The sequence below is a fragment of the Centropristis striata genome, chromosome 12 (assembly GCF_030273125.1).
Source record: "Centropristis striata isolate RG_2023a ecotype Rhode Island chromosome 12, C.striata_1.0, whole genome shotgun sequence".
Classification (NCBI taxonomy): Eukaryota; Metazoa; Chordata; class Actinopteri; order Perciformes; family Serranidae; genus Centropristis; species Centropristis striata.
The window spans coordinates 9,269,901-9,292,876 of record NC_081528.1 but is presented as its reverse complement, the minus strand read 5'-3'; the positions used below and the strand labels follow the sequence as shown (position 1 = coordinate 9,292,876).

Here is a 22,976-nt window from a genome sequence, read left to right as displayed (position 1 = left end):
GCAGTTTGAAAAACTCCTTGGCACTGTCTTGAGGTTGCGGCGGGCCTGCCGACTCTGTTCTATAATAGACACAGTCGGGGAGGTGAGGCGAGTTGAACGCATGACAGAGCTAATGGGCGAGGCCACTGAGAGGGTTTACTGGAGTCTGTCAGCTCTCATCCAGTCACAGAGAGGAGGGAAGGAGAAATACAAGGGAAATGATGACAGTGTGAGAAACTGATGGAGCAAAGTGAAAGAAGGGAAAATGTAATCGCAGAAAAGGAAAAGGAAGAAATAGTGAGCAGGAGGAGACAGATATGATTCAGCAAAACGCTGCATTTTCATGCACTGACAATCCGATGACTCAGTCAAACTGATTTGGTGTTGATGCATTAAAACAAAACAGTGGAGCTGAAAAAAGCCCAGGTAAGCTGATACTCCGATAATGAGACACGCTGTTAAGATGCCTGGCTTCTTTATGTCACCGCTGCTGCAGCACAGAAACGTGAAAGTTTTCATTATGGGTGCATCCTGATATCAACACAAACCATGACAACAAGCAAAAGGCATGAGGCGCCAGAAAAGCCACATCGGTTTATAGCTGGCAGGCTGCTCAAGCAGTGGGCGGGACATCACAAGTGGACAGAAATATTCTGTTAAGAGGTTTATTCGTGGCAACATGAATGCGAGGCTCAGCTGCAGGGAATCAAAAGTGCATCAAAACAGCTTCACATTACAGTCCTGAAGCAGAGAACAGCCACCAGCCCTGTTAGTTAATGTACACAGATGTAAACACAGCCGCTGATAATATGAGAAAGCGGTTGTGTTTACTTGTATGTAGTAAAATGACTTACTCCGTGTCTGGGTCTCCCTGTGCTCATTAAGAAAGCTGCTGGTAGAACATTCCTGTCAGCAGATTGGATCTCATAAAATATTTAAAGTTCAGCCACCAGCTGCCCCTCAGTTTTGGAGAGAAGTCTGAATGGAGTCATGGTGAAGTGTTACTGTGTGTTGATAGGACTTTGATAGGCGCTCTGGTAGTACATGCAACTGTTTAAAGAAAATGTACACTTGCTGTATAGGGGGGTGGAGAAGGGAAACTAAGCTACAGTTGCACATCTATGTTCAGTTATGTCCTGCTCGTCTTAATGAGGTGAGCAAAGATTTTGCGTTTGTAAAATAAATATTCTTGGTGTTTGACACTAATGAAGTCAGCAAAACTTAATGACACGGTTTGACTGAGTCAGAGTTTGAGTGGATATTTGTTTATGCACTTTCATTTCTATTATTTATTGGTTCTGAGCCCATATTTATTCTCTTTTTGACCAAAGGTTGAATTTCACTAATCGGTTGGTTTACTGTCATATTTGGCATTTTCAGAATTCTAATAAATGCATTTTGTTAAAGAAAATAACAATCATTTTCTTGCGCAACCTGATTTATGCATGAATAAAATCCATCATCTTAAAGGAAACTGTTCACATGAATACTATCTTCATTTTAAAATATGCAAGCACCAGATACTTAGGAGACAGTTTTTATTATGAGACTTAATGTAAGAGAGTCAATTAATGCTGTCTCCTAGTATGCATGAATGGCCACTTTTTTAACTTTTATATTTGAAATTGACATGACAGCTCAAAATTGTAATAATTCCCAGTGGACCTGGGAATCAGTGTGGATCTGGGCTTCATCTTCAACATTACTGTGACACAGCCTGATGCTGTCCCTGGGCTCCTAAACCTAACCCTGTGATTGTTTCAAACCGGTTTCATATTAGATAATGGGTGACCAAACATATTTTAGCAGCTGTAAAAATACCTTGGTGGCTGAACCAAATTAAGTCTATGTGTGGGAAATACTAACACTAGCAGCACAGGTTGCTTTTTAAGTTGCAGAATGTATCATAATGACAAATGCAAGTTCAGCCAAACTTATATTAAAGTAAATTACAGTTCTAATGTTTGTTCGTATGTTTAAACATATTTCTATATATTACCTAAACTTGGTTTTGTAAAGGGATTTTACTTTCTATAGCATGCAGCACCTAAACACTCCAGGAGTTAGTCCTGAGATGACCCAGAGTCTGAGTTTAGGGTTTCGAACATTAACCCTCTGGAGTCTCCAAAAGCACCGAAGCATGACTTCTTCATCACATCCAGACTAGAAAACAAAGCAGCGTGGAGCCCTACTGTAAATTTACCTCTAAAGTTCTGGCTGTAAACTCCATGAGGCCAGTTTCAGTTTGATGTTGATATACCAAGTAAAACTGGAGATAAGGTCAAATATATTGAGTATAAAATGATAGAACTGGATGTAACCCTCTTATATGTTTTATTTGCAACCTTTGTTCACATTTGCAACATTTATTTTTTTATTATTGAGCATGATAGTGATTTGAAAGTAAAAAAAGATTCAAAATCACATTTTATGTTTGACTAAAGGACTAAAAAAGACACAAAATGTCCAAAAAAGACACAAAATGTCCAAAAAAAGACACAAAATGACAAGACAGAATGACAAAAAAACCCACAGAAGACACAAAATGACAAAAAAAGATGCAAAATAACTAAAAAAGACACAACAACAGACACAAAATTACCAAAAAAGACACAAATGACCAAAAAAAGACACAGAATGACTTACAAAGACACGAAAAGACATGAAAAGGATTCAAAAATGGACAAAATAGCCTCCATAATAAGACTCCATAGAGTTAAGTAAAGAGAGTTTGTCTAAGCACGTAGAAGCATTATGTGGGGAAATGTTGGCTTCAAATCATTACGAAGACAAGATAATCAAGAAAAAGCGTTACTTGTTTCACATTCTGAGACAGACAATAATAAAGATAGTGAATGACCAGTGATCACACATTTGTCACAGAAAAGTCAAAAGTAAGGAAACAAGCAACATAATGGGAGGCATAAAAAGTGAGTGAGCATTAACAAGAGAGACAAACACATCAGGACCAGCAGACACCGTGACTCTGAGTGACTGGAGCATGGTGGGGGTGGAGGTCTGGTCTGTGTTTGTTAAACTGTGTGGTGGAGCTGGTTCAGGTCTCCTGAGGTTCAGCCAAAGGTTTCTACTGAAGGCGGGGCTAATCTGCAGAAACTAAGCCCCTGTGTGCTCCCGGCACAGCCGCCTCCTGGAGTTATTAAACTAAACACCATCAAGACGTAAGGAACTCTTCGATATCTATCTGTGCAATATTCTGCACATCATTAGCTGCAGAAAAAATACATTAATTGGCTCATAGTGTTATCAAGGCATTTATGTTTGTTAAAATGAAATCCATATTTTCTACACCCACTTTCACTTCTTAATGAAACACTATGTTAAATGAAGTATCTCAGAACCTTCTACATCTAATTCAGGCTCCGTTAGAGGAATTAAACTCTAGCGTAAGTAGTTTTATTTTACAAAAGTTTGTATATACTGTAAGTGCATTTACATTCTATACAATAAACTGTATAGTCACTTATAATACAACTTTCTAAATGTACTTAAGTAAGTATTCAAGTAAGTATGGTTGCATCTTCAACTGTTGACTCGGTCTACATTGTATATAATGTAGACCGATAATGTTCCTGAATTTTATATTCCTTTTATTTTTTCTAAAAATAATTCTATTGTTTAAATTGTCAATTGTTAGCTCTTTATAATGTTTTACTTTTTTAATACCTTTCTTATATTTCAAGTTTATATTGCTTGTTTACTTTTAATTGTTATTGTTTATTGAAGCTCCTCTCTATCTTGCTATCCACTTTGCTGATGTAATACTGGAAATGTATCTGTTGTGGGACTAATAAAGGAAAATCTTATTTTATCTCTTATCTTAAGTGTGATGTGTCCCAAAAGAAAAGCAAATCACAGGAAAAGCATTACAAAGCTTAGAGTAAATGCAAACATAAAAGAGGGTGAATATATCACTTTACAACACTAATTTAAACTATTCTTCACTTCACAGTCAAGATTATTCCTCTCTAATGTGAAACAGCGGTTGCATATTAATCTAAAAACAATACTATGTTTGTAAAAACATGTTCATGTCTTTGAAATCAAAGTCAGTTATTACTGCATAACTCAACATTCCTTTTACTCCTTTACTACCAAAATGAAAAACGCATAAAAAACATATTATTAACAATAACAATAAAGTAGAAAGTATTAACAATATTTCCTCCTGTTTTCCCCTAAAAGAGATAGAATAACCATCAAAAAGTTGTGTTGAAGAAACAAACGTACGATAAAACCCTCTAAAAATGACTCTCTTTAGTGTGTGTTGAGCCTAAATGCCACAAACAAATCTATATTGCCAGTTAATTCAATCTACCGTTAGCCTGCAGTGAGGTCAAACTAGTGCCGTCTCTATTGCAGTTATTACAGTCACTCTATTTATTGACTCCAGTACAGAGAAACAGTTAAGCTCCTTAACTTTATTTAAGGCAACGTAACATTTTTACCAAACTGCTGCTGCTGCACAGACCAAACTGAATTACTTTAGAAAGACGTAGGTACAGCAGCAGATGGAAGCAGCAGAGTACAGTAGAAATTTATTTATAGGACATTTGCAGAGATCCAGGACTGTGTAAATATAACTAAAATGTTTTTATTGGATGATAAACTCTGTAATCTACTTAGCTCAAGCACACACTGGTGTCCTGCTCTTGATACTAAATGTAGATTTGGGGAAATATAAAAGTGTTCAGGTAAAGCAAGATAAACGCTTAGTGACAACTTTAGTCTCAGTTACGATATTTAAGAAAAACAAAAAGATACACAATGACTAAACAATAATTAGAATATCAAATAAACAGTGACATTTATGGGGTTAAACCAATAGAACAGTACAGTTATTGTGTTTATAGCATGGAGATTGCTCTCATATTCCTCTCAAACAGACAAACACACATTCAGACACAGAGACAGCCGACCTTTCGGCTGGCTCCAGCTAATGCATGGTCACGTGAGAAATACACTGGAAGTGTTCAGAGGGCTTTAACATAAATGCAACTGAACAAACAAACAAACCAACAGCATCATGTCAGGCTGTCAGAATGCAGCGAGCTCTGTGGCCACTGGGGAATATTTACATACAGTGTACGGTATGGACATTTATCTCTATTTTCATTTCACATTTCACATACCAAATGATGAACTAATTGAGAAAAAAATAAACTTAATCATTGATAATGAAAATAATGGTTAGTTGTATCCAGTGGTGGAACTAAGTACATTTGCAAAAGTACAATTTTGAGGTACTTGTACTTTACTTTATTATTTCCATGTTATGTAACTTTATACTTCAATTTTACAACTTTTGAGGCAAATATTGTATATATATAACTTTTTACTGTTATGTTTCAGGTCGAGATTTACCATGAACAACATGATCAATTTAAGATTATTATTAAAGCACAAAACAGTGTATCAAGTTGTTAAAATAAGGCATACTTTGACAAATTCTACTTACATAAATGCATCAAAAATAAAAAAAAACAATATATAAAACAATCTGCGTTGGGCCATTCTGCATAAAGAATACTTTTGATACTTTAGTACTTTTATTAAAGTAAATTTTGAATGCAGGACTTTTACTTGTAGTGGAGTAATTTCACAGTGTGGTATGAGTTCTTTTACTTAAGGGATCTGAATACTTTTTCCACCACTGGTTGCAACCCTAAAAACTGTCTTCATGATCTAAAAATGTCCTCACTATCAAGGTTAAAACTCAAATTGGTCTTCACAAAACTGAGGTAGGCAAACACACACACACACACACACACACACACGTATGGAGAGTATAGTAGAGTAGTAGATATGTTGTACTCAGTGACCTAAAGCTTGAAGGCCTCATCTACACAGGAACTCACACACTTCAGACTGATGGACTGGAACTAATAAGCAGCAACGTAAAGAGAGACCACACACAAACCCAAACCTCCACTGTGGCTGCACAATCTTCTACATGTGGAGTTTTAATCAGACTGTAATGTTTTAAAACTGAAATCTTCAGATGCATTAATATCTGGACTTGTTTTCTGCACACAAAGGCTAATCCCTTGTTCCTTCTGACCATAATCCAACTTTCTGTAAAATGTTTACTGATAATGGCAAAACAAGATTTTCTCAAAAGGTTTTAAAATCTATTCGATATATGACACCCCGTTCTTTGGAAAAGAAAAAAAACCCAGAATAAATCAAATAAATTGTTTTTCGATATTCTGCTGGAAAATAAACAGAGTAAACAAACAAGCATGCCCCAAAGCTACTGTGGAAAAAGAGGACAGATGAAAAATGCTAGAGATTTGCAGGAAACGCACTGAATGAGCGAAGAAAGACATCACACATATTTCCAGAGAGACTTATCATCCAATCACATCAGAATACATCAGGAAACAGGAGAGAGAAGATCTCCTCAAATCAGGAGTCCAAGTGATCACACTCAGAGGACCACAATCAGAATTAAGTCTGAAACCTGCCACTAAATGAATGATTAAAGTGTGAGCTGCTCCAGTATCATTCAGGTTTACTTTAGATTCAAATATGTCCTTACAGTTTGAGTTCTGTCTGTTTAACACATCGTTTTGGCATCTTTGACATCTCCCAAATGGAACAACATCCTTTTGTTTGTCATCCTCCTGACAGACTTTATATTGTAGACATTTTAACATGCAATGTAATGCAATATAAACAGCATGTTGCCATTTGATAGATTCCTTATTTTCCTTAAAAAGTGGAAATTTTAAATCATATAATTTAAGTTTTTTAGGATGCTTCAAGGAGTTTTTAGCTGATGGTTATCTCATTCCTTTTAGCTGTTTATCTCAAACCAAGAAAACAGTTCTGAGTCTGTTGTTTGGATGTGAGGAGAAAACAGTTTGTTAGCTGCGATCTGTGATCAGATCTGAGTATCTGAAGGTCAGACAGAGCTGATAAGGAGGACTTGAAACTTACAAACTAAGTGCAAGCCTCATCCTATCCTATCCTCATCTTACTATCAATTCAGATGTTTTAATTTAATTATAATTAAGCCATTTAAGTCGGCTGAGAATTTGAGATCTCACCATTAATATTCATATTCATCTCACCACTTTACTCATCAAACCTAAAAATCTGACCACACTCCCTGCGGTTGAGTTGCATTGTGGGTAATGTAGGCACCTATAAGAAGAATATGTGGAATGTCTATTAACAGGATATTAACTCCATAAAAGCTGTACCGGTAATTAGGATAATTAGCCAAAATGAGAAATAGAGAATAACATGCATACACACCATGCACAGATATAAAGTCATCCCCAGTGTTAGAAGAATGTGTGTTTGTAATGATCCAGCTGTGTGGCTTTGTCCCACACACACCATCTGCTGCTGTCTTCCCACTAAGAGGCCCATTAAGCCTGAGTTCACAACACGGTGCTGAGGGAGGCCACGAGCCGGACCGGGTCAGGGTCCTGGTCAGGGGCCCGTGAACTCAACCAGGCCCTCTGACAGCGAGAACACACCCCACACTGTGAAGCGGTCTAGTGGAGGCTCAGCAGGTGAGACTCCTCTGGACTCGGAGCAGAAGGAGACACACCTAAGCTCACCTGCCAACTGTTTACACTAATAATTAAGCAAATATACAGCTGAAGATTTTGGGGAAATATAAAGCTGTCAAAATGATTTTAAACAAACAAAAAAACATATCTGATTGTCTTTTTTCCTCCAATAATATATGTGTGTGTGTGTGTGTGTGTGTGTGTGTGTGTGTGTGTGCAGCTAACACATTTATTTAAGATGTTTTATAATGCATTATAATATTTGTTTAAGATAAGGGAACTTTCAAGCATGAAAGGAGATGTAAAAAATCCACTCTTCAACATCTGAATGGTTTCAAATGTGAATTTATTGTGGGGATTTGAGAAATAATAATAATAATAATAATCTTTGTTTGCTCCGAGTGCTTTAAATTAAATTATCTATAAAGTAAGTGATTTAAATCCAATTATGTGTTTGTAGAAATCCTATTTAAGATGTTATTTTCAAACAGATTGCATTAATTGTGAATTTAAATAATTGCTTTATATCGTTATACTTAGTATGATAATTATTGATTAATTTAAATGGAGATCATGACTTTTAGTACGTTTTCGAGGGTTTTCCTTCCATACAGAGTACACTTTGGAGATTCAATCAATCATTTTTCTTGGCATAACTCGATGACTTCTACTCTCAGACTCAGGTCACGTTCTTATTTCAGCTGCCGTCATTTACATAAATCGCTAAAGGTGTTCTGCCTTTAGCTGCATTCTGCCTTCAGGGTGCCAAAGAACTCATCTAAACCCTGTGCAAGCAGTTTGGAAACATGCTGACCTGTCCCACGATACGTCTACCCCCTCTGTACAAACCGACTCACCAACACTTTATTATCTACTTTATTATTTACACAAGAAAGCTCAGCAGGTAGAGCAGGAACTATACAGTGACACTGCTAAAATTATAAAATTTAACATTTGAACTTACAAAAAGTTTGGTGTGTTAAACAATGACTTGAAAAAGTTTCATCTTTACCTACAGCAGGCTCAAGTCACATGAGAAGCCTTTCATCATAATTCATGCATAAGGCTTGTATGGCTGTCATAACATAACATTTTGCTTTCATTTAGTAAAATGTAATCCTAATTGTTGGGTAAACTTTTTACTTACTTTTTAGATTGTTAAAACCACCCCTCTACAAACAAGTAAAACACTACATGATCTTAATTAATCATCAATGTTGTAGCAATAAAAACAGATGTACCAATGATATTTAATTTGGAAAAATTGAAAAGGGGTCACTAAAAAACACTATCTGACCCCAAATCTAGCAAAACAAGAACAGGCTTAATAGAAGCAAAGAAACTACAGACGTCCAAGATTTCTTTGAAACTAGATTTTAAAGGTTCCTTGGAAAATAATCACAATCTCAAATCAAGGTCCATTTGCTATCTTTAGCATCTCAATTTGTGCTCATATTCTCATCATGTCATCTTCATCAGTGGATGGAGTTGCTCAGATTCAGTGGAGAGACCAAGATTTAAAACTCTCCTTTAAAAGGGAAGGAGTTTATGTGCTAATTTCCATTCAAGGTTGGTGGGTGAATGTGCGTTCCTACTTAAGGACACTGATTTAGATCTTTACTGCCCTCGTCGACTCGAGGGGGGTTCGTCCTTGCCGGCTTCTATCCTCACACCAGCTGCCATCCTACCTTCAATTCCTCCCTTCTGTTTCAGTTCAGTCTAATTATCTGCCTGCTCCTGTGTTCTCAGGGCTCCTGCACCCAAACCCTCATTACTCAAAACTTTCCCCTTCGCTGTGTTTTAAGGAGCAACAGAAATTACCCTTTAGACATCTGGACAGACTCGCTCTCCAGTTTGCTTCCAAGCGCAGTCACACGGAGGACTCTGTTTTGGTTTTATTTGACAGCCGTAATCAAATTTGCTTGCCTGTTGGTGAGGGGCAGTCCGGCTGCCAACTGTGTGGATCTCCGGGCGGGGTAATGCCTCACTGTGAGTCGAGAGAAAACTAACGTCATCATGGCAGCGAGGACAGAGTTCTCCTGCACCCACGAGACGAGGACACACACTTCTGTACCTCTTGATTAATTTTCCAATTTAATTTAAATGCTAATTTGAGTTTGATGGCAGTCTTGGGGCTCATTTCTCTCAAAAGTAAGATGGATGCCTCTCCTTTAGTTCCTGTATTGCATTAAGGCTCAGTAAGCTCCTATTCTTTCTCACGACTGTTTCAGCTCCTCACATGGACACCCAGCTAAACTGGCAGTCACAGAGCTACGCCCAATTTGCCAAAGTGATAATAATGAACATCCAATGGTCTCTGGTTACACATGTGAAAACACTGAGCAGCTCAGATAGTCTAGTTACTCTCCACGGGTGAAATACAACACGGCTTTTTGGGTGATTTTCATTTGCATGCTCTACCCAAAGTGCTGCTGCGGGTTCATTAAGGTATCGACCCAGGACTGGGGACGATGCCTTGAATCATTCATGTGTGTTATAATAGTAAAGACAGGGGCAAGGAGGGACGGAGACAGAGATAATAAGTTATGGAGAAGAAGTTAAGCAAGGAAAATACTTGTGGAAAGAAATGCAGATGATAATTAATATAAAATAAAAAGAACATTTCCCAGTAAAATAGCTTTTTGGAACTGGACAAGACTTCTGCAACTCTGGGTCTCATCATGTTTTTGATTCCTAACATCAGCTGACACTGGATGGTATTTCATGGGAACTTGCTCTGCTAAATGTCAGCCTGGTCTCAGTTCAAGGCCTCTGACTATGAAAAGGAAGGATTCCTAAGGACCAACCACTTAAAGGTGAATTATCTCATTCTGTTCTTGTTTTACTACCTGGATCTTGATGTCCAGTCACTGGTGTAAAGTCTCAAATTACTCACCAGTTTCTTTGCTGACATGCAGGTCTGGAGGCACCATTCATCACAGCTTTACAACAGTCCAACAAGTCAAGAAACACAAGTTTGATCCATGCAACTGAACCGTGTGTGAGAGTCCTTTTTACTTTTAAACTGCATGTGCAGACACAGCAAGGCAAAGACAAACCAGGAAGTAGCTCTGCACGGTCAAATAAATGTCTGAGAACAGACTGTTTGGGTCTTTGCTCTCACTTCCTCATCGGTGATTTCATAAGTTATATAACTTTGGGGCGTCCCGGTGGCTCACACTGGTAGAGCGCTTACCACTAAGCTCCCTTTGCCGTGTCTTCCCCTCTATCACCCCCTTTCACTCTATCACTTTCAATAAAGAATAAAAATGCCAAAAAAATAATCTTTAAAAAAAAAAAAAAAAGTTATATAACTTAGGATTCTGCATTGTAGTCAGGTAAATATGTATATAAATGTTTGGATCTTTCCGAGTTTAGATCTATTAAAAAATATATTTAAAAGAAAAAACTTTAATTCTGTTTGAAAAGACAAAAGCACTCCCAGTAAATTAAACTTGCATGAACATGAATAAAAATAAAACTTGTGTCCCAAAATAATCAAAAGAGGGAGGAGTTTTCCTGTGGGAGCCTGGTTTTATTTTGGGGTTTTAGCAGATGTACTAAGGATCCCACACCTGATTCCTGTATTATTATAAAGGTGCAGATACAGTCTTCTAATATAGAAACGAGAAAAGAGGCTTTTGCTGCAGCAATTCGTTTGATAAACAATCGTTATAATCAATTCTCAAGCAATAATTATGGAAATACATTTTTTTTTGTTTTAAACTGAATATCTTTGAGTTTTAGACTGTTGGTTGAACAAGATAAGAAATGTCAAGATGCCACCTTGGGCTCACAGAAGTTGCATTTTGATATTTCATAGGCTGACAATTAAACAAGTCTTCATAACTTTCAATGGTTCCTATCCTGAAATGCAACCTAAGGGTTTGTTTCCAAAAGTAGCACAATTACTGGTTGCAGAGATCAATGCGAACAGCCACCATTTTAAACAAAGATACTTTTCTAGTTTTTGTGACCACTCAAAGCACTTTAACACTACAGACAGCGTTCATCCACACATTGACACACTCCCATGGTCGGGGATCGAACCACCAACCCTCTGATCACTGGGCGACCACTGAGCCACAACAACTACTTCCCTAAGGTTAGGGCTAAAAAGCACATGGCAAGGTGTTGTAAAGGATAGTTAAAAAAGTAAAATAAATGCACATAAAAGGTAATTTCACTGCTGACATTAATACCGGAAGTGAAGATGATTTTTTTTTTTTTTTTATGTTAAGTTTTCAAATAACATTGCTTACAATTGATTTCACAGGGGACACAAACATGGACCACCTGGGTGAAATAACCCATTTCTATTCACTTCCCCTTTGCTTTCACACTCTATAACATCACATTATTCAGAATTAAAGGCTACTAGAGGGCACCGCTACGTACAAATGTAGATATGGGTCGAAATAATGTGCTGTATAAATGACACATCCTCATGAGACATGAGAACAATCGATCGAATAATATTATCTAGTGAAAAAAATCATTTGTTGTACCCTGGATACAGTTTTTATCCTTGTGGAAAGAAACCAATAAACACTTGACGATGTGAGTACACACTCTGAGCAGACAGGAGCGTCTGAGCGGAAGAATAAACGTCAGCTGGTATTTTGTTCGGATATTGGTTTGAACTGAATGTCAGAACACTTAATAACACAAGCAATCAGGTCTGGTCCCCGTGTGCCAAGTACTCATCAAAAACTGACCTTCAGTACTGACTGACTGTCCTGTCTGTCCGTCTATCTCTCCGTCTGTCCTGACTGTGGACGTCCACAGGAACTTTCCAGGTGACTCAGTGAAGATTTCAACAGAGAAAGCCATAAAATATCTTCTGGACTGTCCAAAGAGCACCTGGAGAGAAAATGACTCATGACTGTATAACCTCTGTCACCGATGACACACACACACACACACACACACACACACACACACACACACACACACACAAACACACAAACACATACACACACATACACACACATACACACACACACACACACACACACACACACACACACAATGATTGCAAAATCTATGGCTAAAGCACCTCTCACGTGAACACAAAATACAGCACCTTTAAAACATCAGGCTGCAGATATAAATGTCAGGAGTGGCCGCCGCCTAAAAGCAAAGTTGGTACAGAGTTTAATGGGGAACAGAAAAGAGGAGCGAAGAAGAGGAAACATATGGAGGACAAATGGGGAGAGTGCTGATGTTAATTTAATAGAGCACTCCTGAAAGTCTTCATTATGTAAGAAGTCCCCTTGAGTTCAAACGCACACACATATACACAGTTTATACACATTACACTTGTAACCTCACATTATCTCACTTCCTTCTTTCCTCAAGGCAAACAACAAAACTGAGTAAACTTGTCGTGGCTGCAAGTGTCAGGCCTGCGGGGGGCGCTGCTGGCAAAATACAGACACTATCAAATAAATGTATTTTGTTTTTTAAATACAGACAATAACAAGGCCATTAAAATCCCTAGTATTCCTGTCACAATATATACGCTAACAAGAGGAGAAAGCACCATAAAAGTCAGGAATATCATTAATCTTCCTGATCACTTTGAAAAGCAACATGTTGCCAAAGACATCAGACAGACGTCAATCAGAATGAGTATTCTTGCCAAGTAGGTTTTCACATGCAAGGAAATTTCTGCGCAATATTGGTGCAAAAGAACCAAAAAAAGTACTTAAAATATTAATAAAGATTAAGGCTGCGAAAGTACAGCAGCACAACATGGAAAAGAAGAAAATAGTGAAATCTGATGTTAGGGAAGGAGCTGTGCAAACTTCCCAGGAGTGCTCTACAGTAGTTCACAGTATTAATCTTTGCAATGTACAAGATAAGGTCAGGCCACCGAGATCCAAGAGGTTTGCAAATCTACATCGGGGTTTCACTTGAGGCATGAGGTCTCACCCAGATAATAAAAGCATCAAAAAGCATTGATAAAGACTTAATATCTGAATTAAATTACTTGCTCTGAGTCTTTAACTTTGTTTCATTATGTGGCTTCATGTAATTTGTCACAAGACAAATATTTACCGTGTCATCATGAGAACTAATTTTCCGGCTATATGTTAGCAAATTAGATACTTTTTATCCCCAACTGAGTTTTCATGATGCAGTCATGGCGCAACTGGAAATAATCCTTAACGTCCTCTACTCTACATCTTAAATGAGAGGAGGAACATGGAAATCATGTACCTCAATGAAGACGAGGGCGCATGCATGACTGGGATTATCATACAGGAGAATCATACAGGATTAAGATATAAAAATGTCACAGAGCTTATTCATTTAACCTTTATCAGACCAGGAAGTCAACACAGAATCAGTCAGTTGAAAATATGACCTACAAGAAACTCCTAAAATTGTATCCTTTATAATTCTGAGATGCATGTTTGTTTCAAAGTAATTTTATTTTTATTCTAAACCGAAGATGAAACAGTGTGGGCAAGTTTAGTACTTCAAAGCAGTTTATTACATCCTGCAGCAGTGAGTCCTGCTCAGGCCTCCTCCCTCCGACACAGACACACAACTTTATATCTCTCTCAACACAATGCAGCCTCTTGTGTCTTGCATTATTTAACACATGCCATATTTTTACAACCTAACACCCCCAACAATTTAACGAGTCTCGGCTGACAGCCCTGCTTCCTCTCAATCAGGTCGTCTGTGGCAAAGTCCAAGGCCAGAGCTGCTCTCCTAAACAGTTCCCTTTATAATGCTGCAGCTCACAGGCTGGCTGTATTGACTGATATTTCAACGTGTACGAAGGAACAATACACTGCCACTGTTGATGATCTTCTTTTCAGAGTTTCCAGTGCAGAAGAAATAAACGACAGTTGGGCTTTTAGTTTGATGTCTGTAAACAGAAAATGAAAAATGTCTAGATTTGACGCACAAACTAAAGTGAAATATAATGCAATAAAAACCACGAGGGGGAAATGATACCAAACAAATCAAAGCACAGAGCCATCGTAACTTATCGACAAATGATGGTGTTTGTTATTGCCTTCCAAAACAAGCCTTATGAGCAGTTGAAACTGCCACAGCCATAGTTAAGGTCTAGTTGGCTGGTGACTAAAGCTACTTGGTTCAGTGTAAAATGACGTTCAAGAAGAAGAAAAAATACACTGTAGGTCGGAGACAGCAGAAAGGTTTTGTGATGCTATCACAACACCACATTACTTCTGTCTTTGTGTCTGAGTGGACAGGCATTACGACATATGCAGTCACTTGTCTGGGAAATGCAAAACTATTTTTGCATTTTAGTGTTTGAACAAACGACCAACACTGTCATTTCTCTAGTGGGGAAAGTAAGCAACTTGCAAAAATGCAATTAGACAAAATACAAATCTGCAAAAGTATGTAACAAAATTATAGCAAATATTTACTGTAAGGAGCCTGTTCGAGGCAGCATAACGGCAAAAGTTGACAACAACCACAACGTCTTTATACCTAACTGACAGAATAGGTAACTTGGCGATGACAAAAAAACATATATTTATATACACGGTCACCTATGAAGTTGGAATAGAATATTTCATTGTGACAATGTGATTTATTATTGACAGATAATGTGCATATCTTCAAAACTTTTTTAATCAATCTCTTTTAAACATATCACAATGATAATGAAACCACAATTAACAGAGGGTTGTGTCTGAAAACAACATTATTCCAACTCAGGCGACCATGTATATGACCATTCTACCTAACGTAATACATTGGTGACAAACTGTGGTATGTGACATGATAACCTACAAACCTTCTGACATATTCATTATAAAATAAGTCAACATTGACTTTTGGATTCACATGGAACACAAGCAGAAGTCTCCTAGCATAAAGTCCTGTGTTTGTTTGAACTATACATCCACCCCGAACTCCTCCTTACACAGACTTTGTCGCTCTTTATACTACATCACCTGGCTTCCTACTTTGCTCTCGTCATAATTATTCACAGCATTAGAAGCCACTTCCTAACGGGTCCAGTTTGAACATAATTCAATGGCAATTGTCTGCATTTTAAATGACATTGTTACTATATCCTTTACAACTAGATCATTTTGTCTTCTTATGATTACTTCATTATATTGATCAATTCATTATTTGCTCTGTTTAACAAGCCAGAGTTGTTTTCTTCAAATGGCTTGTTCAATATTTAATTTACACTGCTTGTTTGATGAGTTATGAGTTTTTCCCTAGCCGATGTGAGGGTCAAAGGACAGAGGCTGTCCTACCATGTACAGTCTGTAAAGCCCTTTGAGGCAAATCTGTGATTTGTGATTCTGGGCTATATAAATAAAATTGACTTGACTTGACTATAAAACAGAGAAAAACAGCAACAACAATAGATGGCAGCAGCCAATGCCTGGCATTTTTGCATGATCATAACCAATAACTGACCCAAACAGTCTTGATTAATTGTGTTGATTAAATCACTCGCTGAGTCAGTGCTTACTCAGCTGGAAACCTGCTGGTTCTTTAATTCCACCCAGTAAAATGAAGTCTGCCTCAGAGGATATATTTGTAAACTGAGAATCCAATAAAGACTTTATTAAAGGTGGACGTTAAAAGTGACACTGAGTCCTATAAACATAGAGAGACGCAGGAGAACAGAGGGGAGCCGCCACGTGTTCCCAGGCCATTAACCTTAATGGTTGTTTCTGTTAAGCAGCATGGGTAGGAGCAGCCAGCATGTAGGTCAGTGACATGCCTGTACATCAATGCAGCAGCTCACTGATGACAGCTACAAACAGCCCCAGAGAAGAACCACACAGCAAACACAGCAGAGCCACTTCCTGCTGTGCATTTCAGCAAAAACAAGACACATACACTCATTATACACACACACCAGGACCACTGTGTGTGTAAGAGACAGTAAGTAAAGTAAAGTTTGCTACATACATACGGTTATTGTTTTTTCAGGCTTCTGCAAATTCAATTATCTGTTAAGGGTGATGTGAGATGTGTGGTTGGTAATCTTGCTAAGAGAATGTAATCAGGTTTAGAGTAGAAACTGAAAGGTCCCATGTTGTAAATAATGAGATTTCCATGTATTTATTGACTATAAAGCAGGTCTAGGTGCTATATAAATACTGTGAAAGTTCAAAAAAGCTCAAGTGACAGAGAAATGCACACAGCCCATATTCACAAACTGAACATTTAAATGAACCATAGGGAGGTATGTATGTGAGGTTTTTTGGCTTGAAAATAGTTAGAGTTAATTATCACAAATACATATTCACCATTAAATACTCAATAAATAAGCAGCAGCCACTGTAAAAGCACATTTTAGTAATCATAAAATACATATGATCATGTCCTGATTTCAGCTCTGTGACAACGTAGTTCACATCTAAACCAAAAGAGTTTTGAAATGGGTTTTTTTTTTTAGAAGGTTTCTCAACCCCTACAGAAACACTTCATCCTTCAGTTGGTTTGAACAATTCAAAATCATCAAATGCAGAGATTCGAGGCTTATAGGAGTCATCAGACTTTGCTTTCAGTAAGAAGCTGACTAAGAAAAAAGGTTGTCAAGGCACGAAATCCAAGGGCAGGCACGCAATATCGGTGAAAATACTATAAGTACTTGTTGACCTCTGTGTGTGTGTGTGTGTGTGTGTGTGTGTGTGTGTGTGTGTGTGTGAACCCGTGCAAGTCTTTATCAACATAAACGTCTATCATAAAGTAATAAAGTACATAAATCATCCATGTAGTGTGTGTGTGTGTGCTTGGATATTTGTATACATATATGCATTTGGATTAATCTCTCTTTGTGTGCAGGTTTGTTTGGCTTTTGCTCCGCTGTGTGTGTTTGTGTGTGTATGTTTGTGTGTGTATGTGCCTTTTTATTGCCATGCCATAATCCTGGTAGTCCTAAGCAAGCAATTCCTGGCACAGTGGCACCACGGGGTTGATAAACCGACTCGACCTCAGAGCAATGAGGAGACGGAATTATAAACCATCTATCTACAAAGCAACTGTCTGCTATCTACAAGATTAGACCCTTTATTCTGCTGAGGGCTGGAAACTTGGACCAATAAAAAGATAAAAAAATGTGCTGCGGCTCTCCTGAGCCTTGCCAGGAAAGCTTCAATTAAAAAGAATACAACACACACAAAGAAGAAAAGACTTTTTGAACACAAACTGGTTGTAATATTCATGTGAAGAGTTGATCATCAACTGAGGACCAACCTCAACTTTACAGCCATCCTGATGACTGAACTCCTGAGAAATCATCTTCTAGATGTTTCACTTTCTTTTCCAGTTAGTAACTAGCTTTTCCTGTCTGCTGGTTGATGCACAGTGGTTGAAAACACCTGCTGCTTCTGCTGGAAACACAACTAATGAACCACACACAGTAAATGCAATATCAAAACTACTGTATGAGCCAGAGCTGCAAAGTGATAATCCTCTCTGTTTGCTACCGTAGGTGAACTCTTTGACATCTTACGTATTGATCATTTAAATTATGATAAATGGAACATTAATACAACACCTCAGTGATAACAGCACCATAAATACACACCACTAGCTGCTGTGTGGTGTTTAAAATAATAAATCAATGCTCAGATTTTCACATTTATACTGCAGGTTATTATTTGTTGTCTGATGCAGAAGTTGTTCACCTGCCAGGAATGTGGAAAATGTATTCACAGAGTTTAGTTTCCCATGACATGACTTACTTCCAGCACAAAGTTTCTTCACTTTTATCTCTTTTTTCTTTTTTTACCAAAGACTAGACTAGATTTTTTCTAAAAAAGTAGCAACTAAACTTTCCGTAACTTTATTTTAGAACATTTTGTACGAGCTAGTACAGCTATAATGATTTGTGTTCCTGGCCAAACAGTATGAGGGCCTTTCCTGCCATAAACTGAACCAGCTCAGATGTTTGTAGCCAGGAACAGTTTTCAAAGTAGACCAGTCAACACAGTTGGGTCTCAGCTAAAAATAGGATCCATTACATTAGCTCATCACCAGTGCACCGACTGGGCTGGCAGGCTGACTCACTCCGGCGGGTCAGTAATGAGACACCACTCACTGGGCCTCGAATCAAACACACACTCAGCAGTAAGACAGTAGGATGCAGCTATACCTACAGATGTGTCTTTTATTAGCTTTCATTACAGCCTTTCTGAGGTTTAACCCCAGCAGGGAGATTATTTATGCCTCCAGAGCAGCTTTGCCTCGGGGGAAAGTTTGCATAGCTAAAACTCCATCCTGCCCCCCTTAAAGTAAATATCTCCCTCGGATGCTCTCACACTGTTATGTTCAACACATTCCAGGACCTCTGCTATGATTAAATGTTGCAATTTATCTCTTCGTTACAGACACCCTAAACCTGCTTTTGTCTATTTAAACTCCATTTATCCTCCATTTATCAATTACCTACGTTTTCAAGAATTATAACAACACCCAGAGGACGTGCGTCAATTTGCTGCATAAAGCTTTTTGTTTTACAAGGAGGTGCAGAGATCAAGAACAATATTGACCAAATGAGGACGAGTGTTAGCAGAAGGGAAGAAAGAGGGTGCCGACTCTAATTCAAAATGTAGAAGCTGCATCATGCTATGGCCTGAACAGGCAACATGTCTCTCACTTATGAAGCCGTGCAGATATTTTTTAGTTCATTCTTTTCTGTAAACAACTAACAACTTATTTTAATAACCACTGGAGGTGAGCAAGAAAACATAATTAATTTAATGCAAATGAGTCTGAGAGGAGCCTTTTAAGCCACACATGTTCTGGTTCAGGACACATTTTGCATCATCAAAAGCTTTTCATACATTTGTGTTAAACTCTCAAATGCCACATTATACCAACATGGTCTTTATTCGTTTCAAATGTCTAATGAAATAATTTAAAATGCAGCTTAAATGTCTGTAGCCTATTATTAATGCACCGACCCTGAGTTCCATGTGCAGAGACCTGAGAGCAGCATAATGCTGTTTGTATGTATTTCTCATGGCCCACAATAATTACAATAATCAAAAAACATGGTATTTGGTTAAAATAAGAAGAAGAAAAAAAAACTTCTGCACCGTCTTTTGGCTTTATTTTGTAAACCTAGCTGTTCTACAAATGCAGATGTGCATACACATCCTTTCAGATGGAGAAAGTCTGATTCAAGGGCAAAAAATCCTGCAACTGGCAACAACTGCCTAAACTAAACAAAGCAACTCAAAGAAAGGCAGACAGACTTCTCAAAAACAGAGTATAAAAACTCTCACAATAAATGCAATAAAACACGTCTCATAGAGAGAAAATGTTGCAAATTGTTTAGTTTTTGTCTCTGGCACATTCACATTCATGTTTGTGTAGAAGGTGAGATCTTCACCCTAATCACCCGAATCACAGTCTGTCGAAGGGATTTCTAGGCCACAAATAAACAGTACAGGAGTCGCATAGCTTAATTAAAATAAAATAACTATTACTTGACTATGTTCCTGTATGAAGCTTGTGCATATGGCTGTATAAGCATTCGTTGCAATGACCTGAGGACAAAGAGAACAGAAGTGAGAGCTTTTCAATTTCTGCTTTTTTTCCCCCCTTCTCTACAAAACTGCCTCACCCAGCATTAAGTATAATGCATCATGCAATAAAAGTGGAAAATGGTCAAACAATAAGACAGGAAACTAAAACAATGACAGCTGAAGAAAGCAATGAGACAGTTAAAACAATAATACAGCATCTTTAAAGAAAGCATAATAAAAGAAGATTATAGGCTGTTTTATTGAGACTGTACCACAACTATATTCAATATGTTTAATTTCCGCTCTCAGCTGGAAAACATGTCAGGGGAGAACCATGCAGAGCGACTCGCTGGGTGCCAACAGAACAAAACATGGCATTCCTGTTATTTTCAGACTAATGTTCCATCACTGACTGGACCTGAACAGGATGACAGCTGGCAGATGTTGTTAGTATCACTTACACTGAGAGCAGTGAGTCAGTAGAAAAGACATGCAGAGCACAGACAGATGTCATTTCCTTTGATCTAATGGGATACAAATGTCCCACCAGCTACGCACCCGCATGTCCAGCTCATAGTCTCTAATGTAGCAGAACGGTGAGGGATGGTTTGACGGGCTATTTAACTAAAACTTTGAGCTGATGTTCAAAGTCCAAATTAAGAAAACTTGTTTACTTTTCAATGTCTAGTTCATCATTTAAAACCTGTAATATGTGCTATGTATAACAGCAATTTATACATAAGACAGACAGTCAACTTCAAGAGAGCTGGTTGAGCCCATTCGGTCATTTCTAGAGTATTGTATGGGCGTTCATCAGTGTTTATCATCCCATAACTACGGGCAAGTACTGGTTCCACCTTCTAGTAGGTCTAAGTGATGTTACAGAGTGTGAAAGCAAAGGGGAAAGTAAGGGAACTTAGCATAAAGCAAAAAAAACGAGCGGGAGTGAAGGTGGATGGGTGGATGGGGATGAATTTCACCGGTGATGGTGTCCAATATGAAACCAAAAGCAAACAAAGTTATTGAAAGAAACTTCACATAACTTCAATGTGTTACATTTTAACATAACTGTCATTTTCGGCCTCTTAACCCATTTAAGCCGGGAAACATTACCGCATTTCTACCATTAAAACCGGGGGCGCTGTTGCGTTATTCTACCATTAAAGCCGGGAAAGCGGATACGTCGTTTTGTAGTATTTGTAGTTTTTTCCACCTATTTTCAGTCTCTTGGCCAATGAAATGCATCAGAATACATGTGGGAGTGTCGCAATGCAACATGGGACTTTTCCAGAATTGAAATTATGGTGGAAGACGACTATAGCGGAAGGAGCTCAGATATAACAGGTATAAGCTCTCAAATACTTTTTGAATTTCATTTCTATCTGCTACAGAGGCTGAAAAATATATTATTTAGTAGGCATTGACACTTCTGTTGAATTTCCAGAAAAACTTCAGGTTTTAGGGGGTTATTTTAAAATCGCCCATAGGTTTTCCAGGCATTTTTTCCAGGCATTTTAGGCCTAAATGGGTTACCTACTTCACCTTTAGCATTTACATGCATTTATTTTATTTTACAAACTATCCTTTATAAACGCCTAATCAGGAACTGTTTGCCCTGAACTTAGGGAAGGAGTTTTGTAGCCTAAACCAAACAAAACGGCATCCTTTTCCGGTGTCTAAACCGAAACTGAGTGATTTGTAATGATCACTTCCTGGCCCTTGAATGGGCTGATAACAACCTACTAGAAGGTAGACTAGGCTCCTACTTGCCCATACTTCTGGGTTAATAAGTGATAATAAACATCCATTTAATAGTGTGCTAACATCTATATTGGGAGGCTGGTAAAAAACACAAGAGCATAACCAGGAATCCTCCTTCCCCCTGTCCAGAACCAAAGCTGTTCATCTTATCATCACATATGACAAATTTAACGTTCGCAATAGTCGTGCAATTAATGTCCCATCAAAGTGCTCTACTATTTCTCAGAAAATGATTTCAGACAACAGAGGCACTCGAGGAGCACTTGATTATTGTTGCCAGACACTTGAACAGCGACTCAAGTGAGCATCAGGTGCACTTGATGAAACCTGAATCAAAGTTGAATGTCTCTTTAGCTGCATCTGTTAGATTGAAAAAGGTAGAGAGACGAGAGGTCGAGTCCATTTATTTGGACATTCTTCTTCACTGAGGATAAAACTGAACGTCTTCCAAATGTTCACATTTCATTAAAATTACTTTGATTTGTTTTCCAAACCATACAAGCTGTAGTTGATTATAATTGATTGGCTTTTGTGGGATCCTGCAGCGTTACAAACTTCAATCAGTTAATGACGGGACATTAATCTGCTTACATAAGAGAAAAAGTTATTTTTTTAATTTGTCAGCTTCTTATTCAACTTAAATCATGCAGATTATTCCATCTACTCTTCTGCTTTAAACCTAAGGTATGTTAAAGAAAAATGTACAACTTATTTTTGTTTATCTAGACTTTTAAAACAAATGTTCTACTAATGAAAGCTGTCTCAGTCGAGGCAGCACTCTGTCTTGTTCGTCTGGCAGTGTGTTTTTCCAGAAAAAATGTTTTACTGCTTCAGCTGCTTTGAAAACAAGTACTGCTCTTAACAGATCCATAACTAAACAGTCATAAATTCAATGCACTGCTTCATAGGGTTCCTCACTGAGGGGATAATAAACTCTCATTTTACAAGGGAAATAGCTTCACAGGATCAAAATAACAAAAGGAAGTTTCCTCCTTTTAGTTTCTCACCAGTGATGATTTTAATTTCAAACGGAATGGTTCACTTTTTATTATTTATTACCAAACTGGCTCTCAGGTCATGAATATCCCACTATTAAATCAGTAGACTAATTCACCAGATAGTTGTTAATATATTAGCAGATGACAGTAAGTTCTCCCAGGGAACAGTGTGTGATGGGAACCACGTCCCC

General features: G+C 37.9%; 1 protein-coding gene across 3 annotated transcripts in view; it reads right to left on the bottom strand.

Annotated features, from left to right (window-relative positions):
* htr4 (5-hydroxytryptamine receptor 4) overlaps window positions 1-22,976 on the bottom strand; it is a 135,490-nt gene that overhangs the window by 76,835 nt on the left and 35,679 nt on the right. For 2 of the 3 annotated variants that reach the window (XM_059346373.1, XM_059346374.1), the window contains exon 2: window positions 12,242-12,386. The exons of the other annotated variant lie outside the window; for it this stretch is intronic. In XM_059346373.1, coding sequence (XP_059202356.1) covers window positions 12,242-12,386 — 145 coding nt within the window. The remainder of the gene's footprint in view (window positions 1-12,241; window positions 12,387-22,976) is intronic. 3 annotated transcript variants of the gene reach the window in all.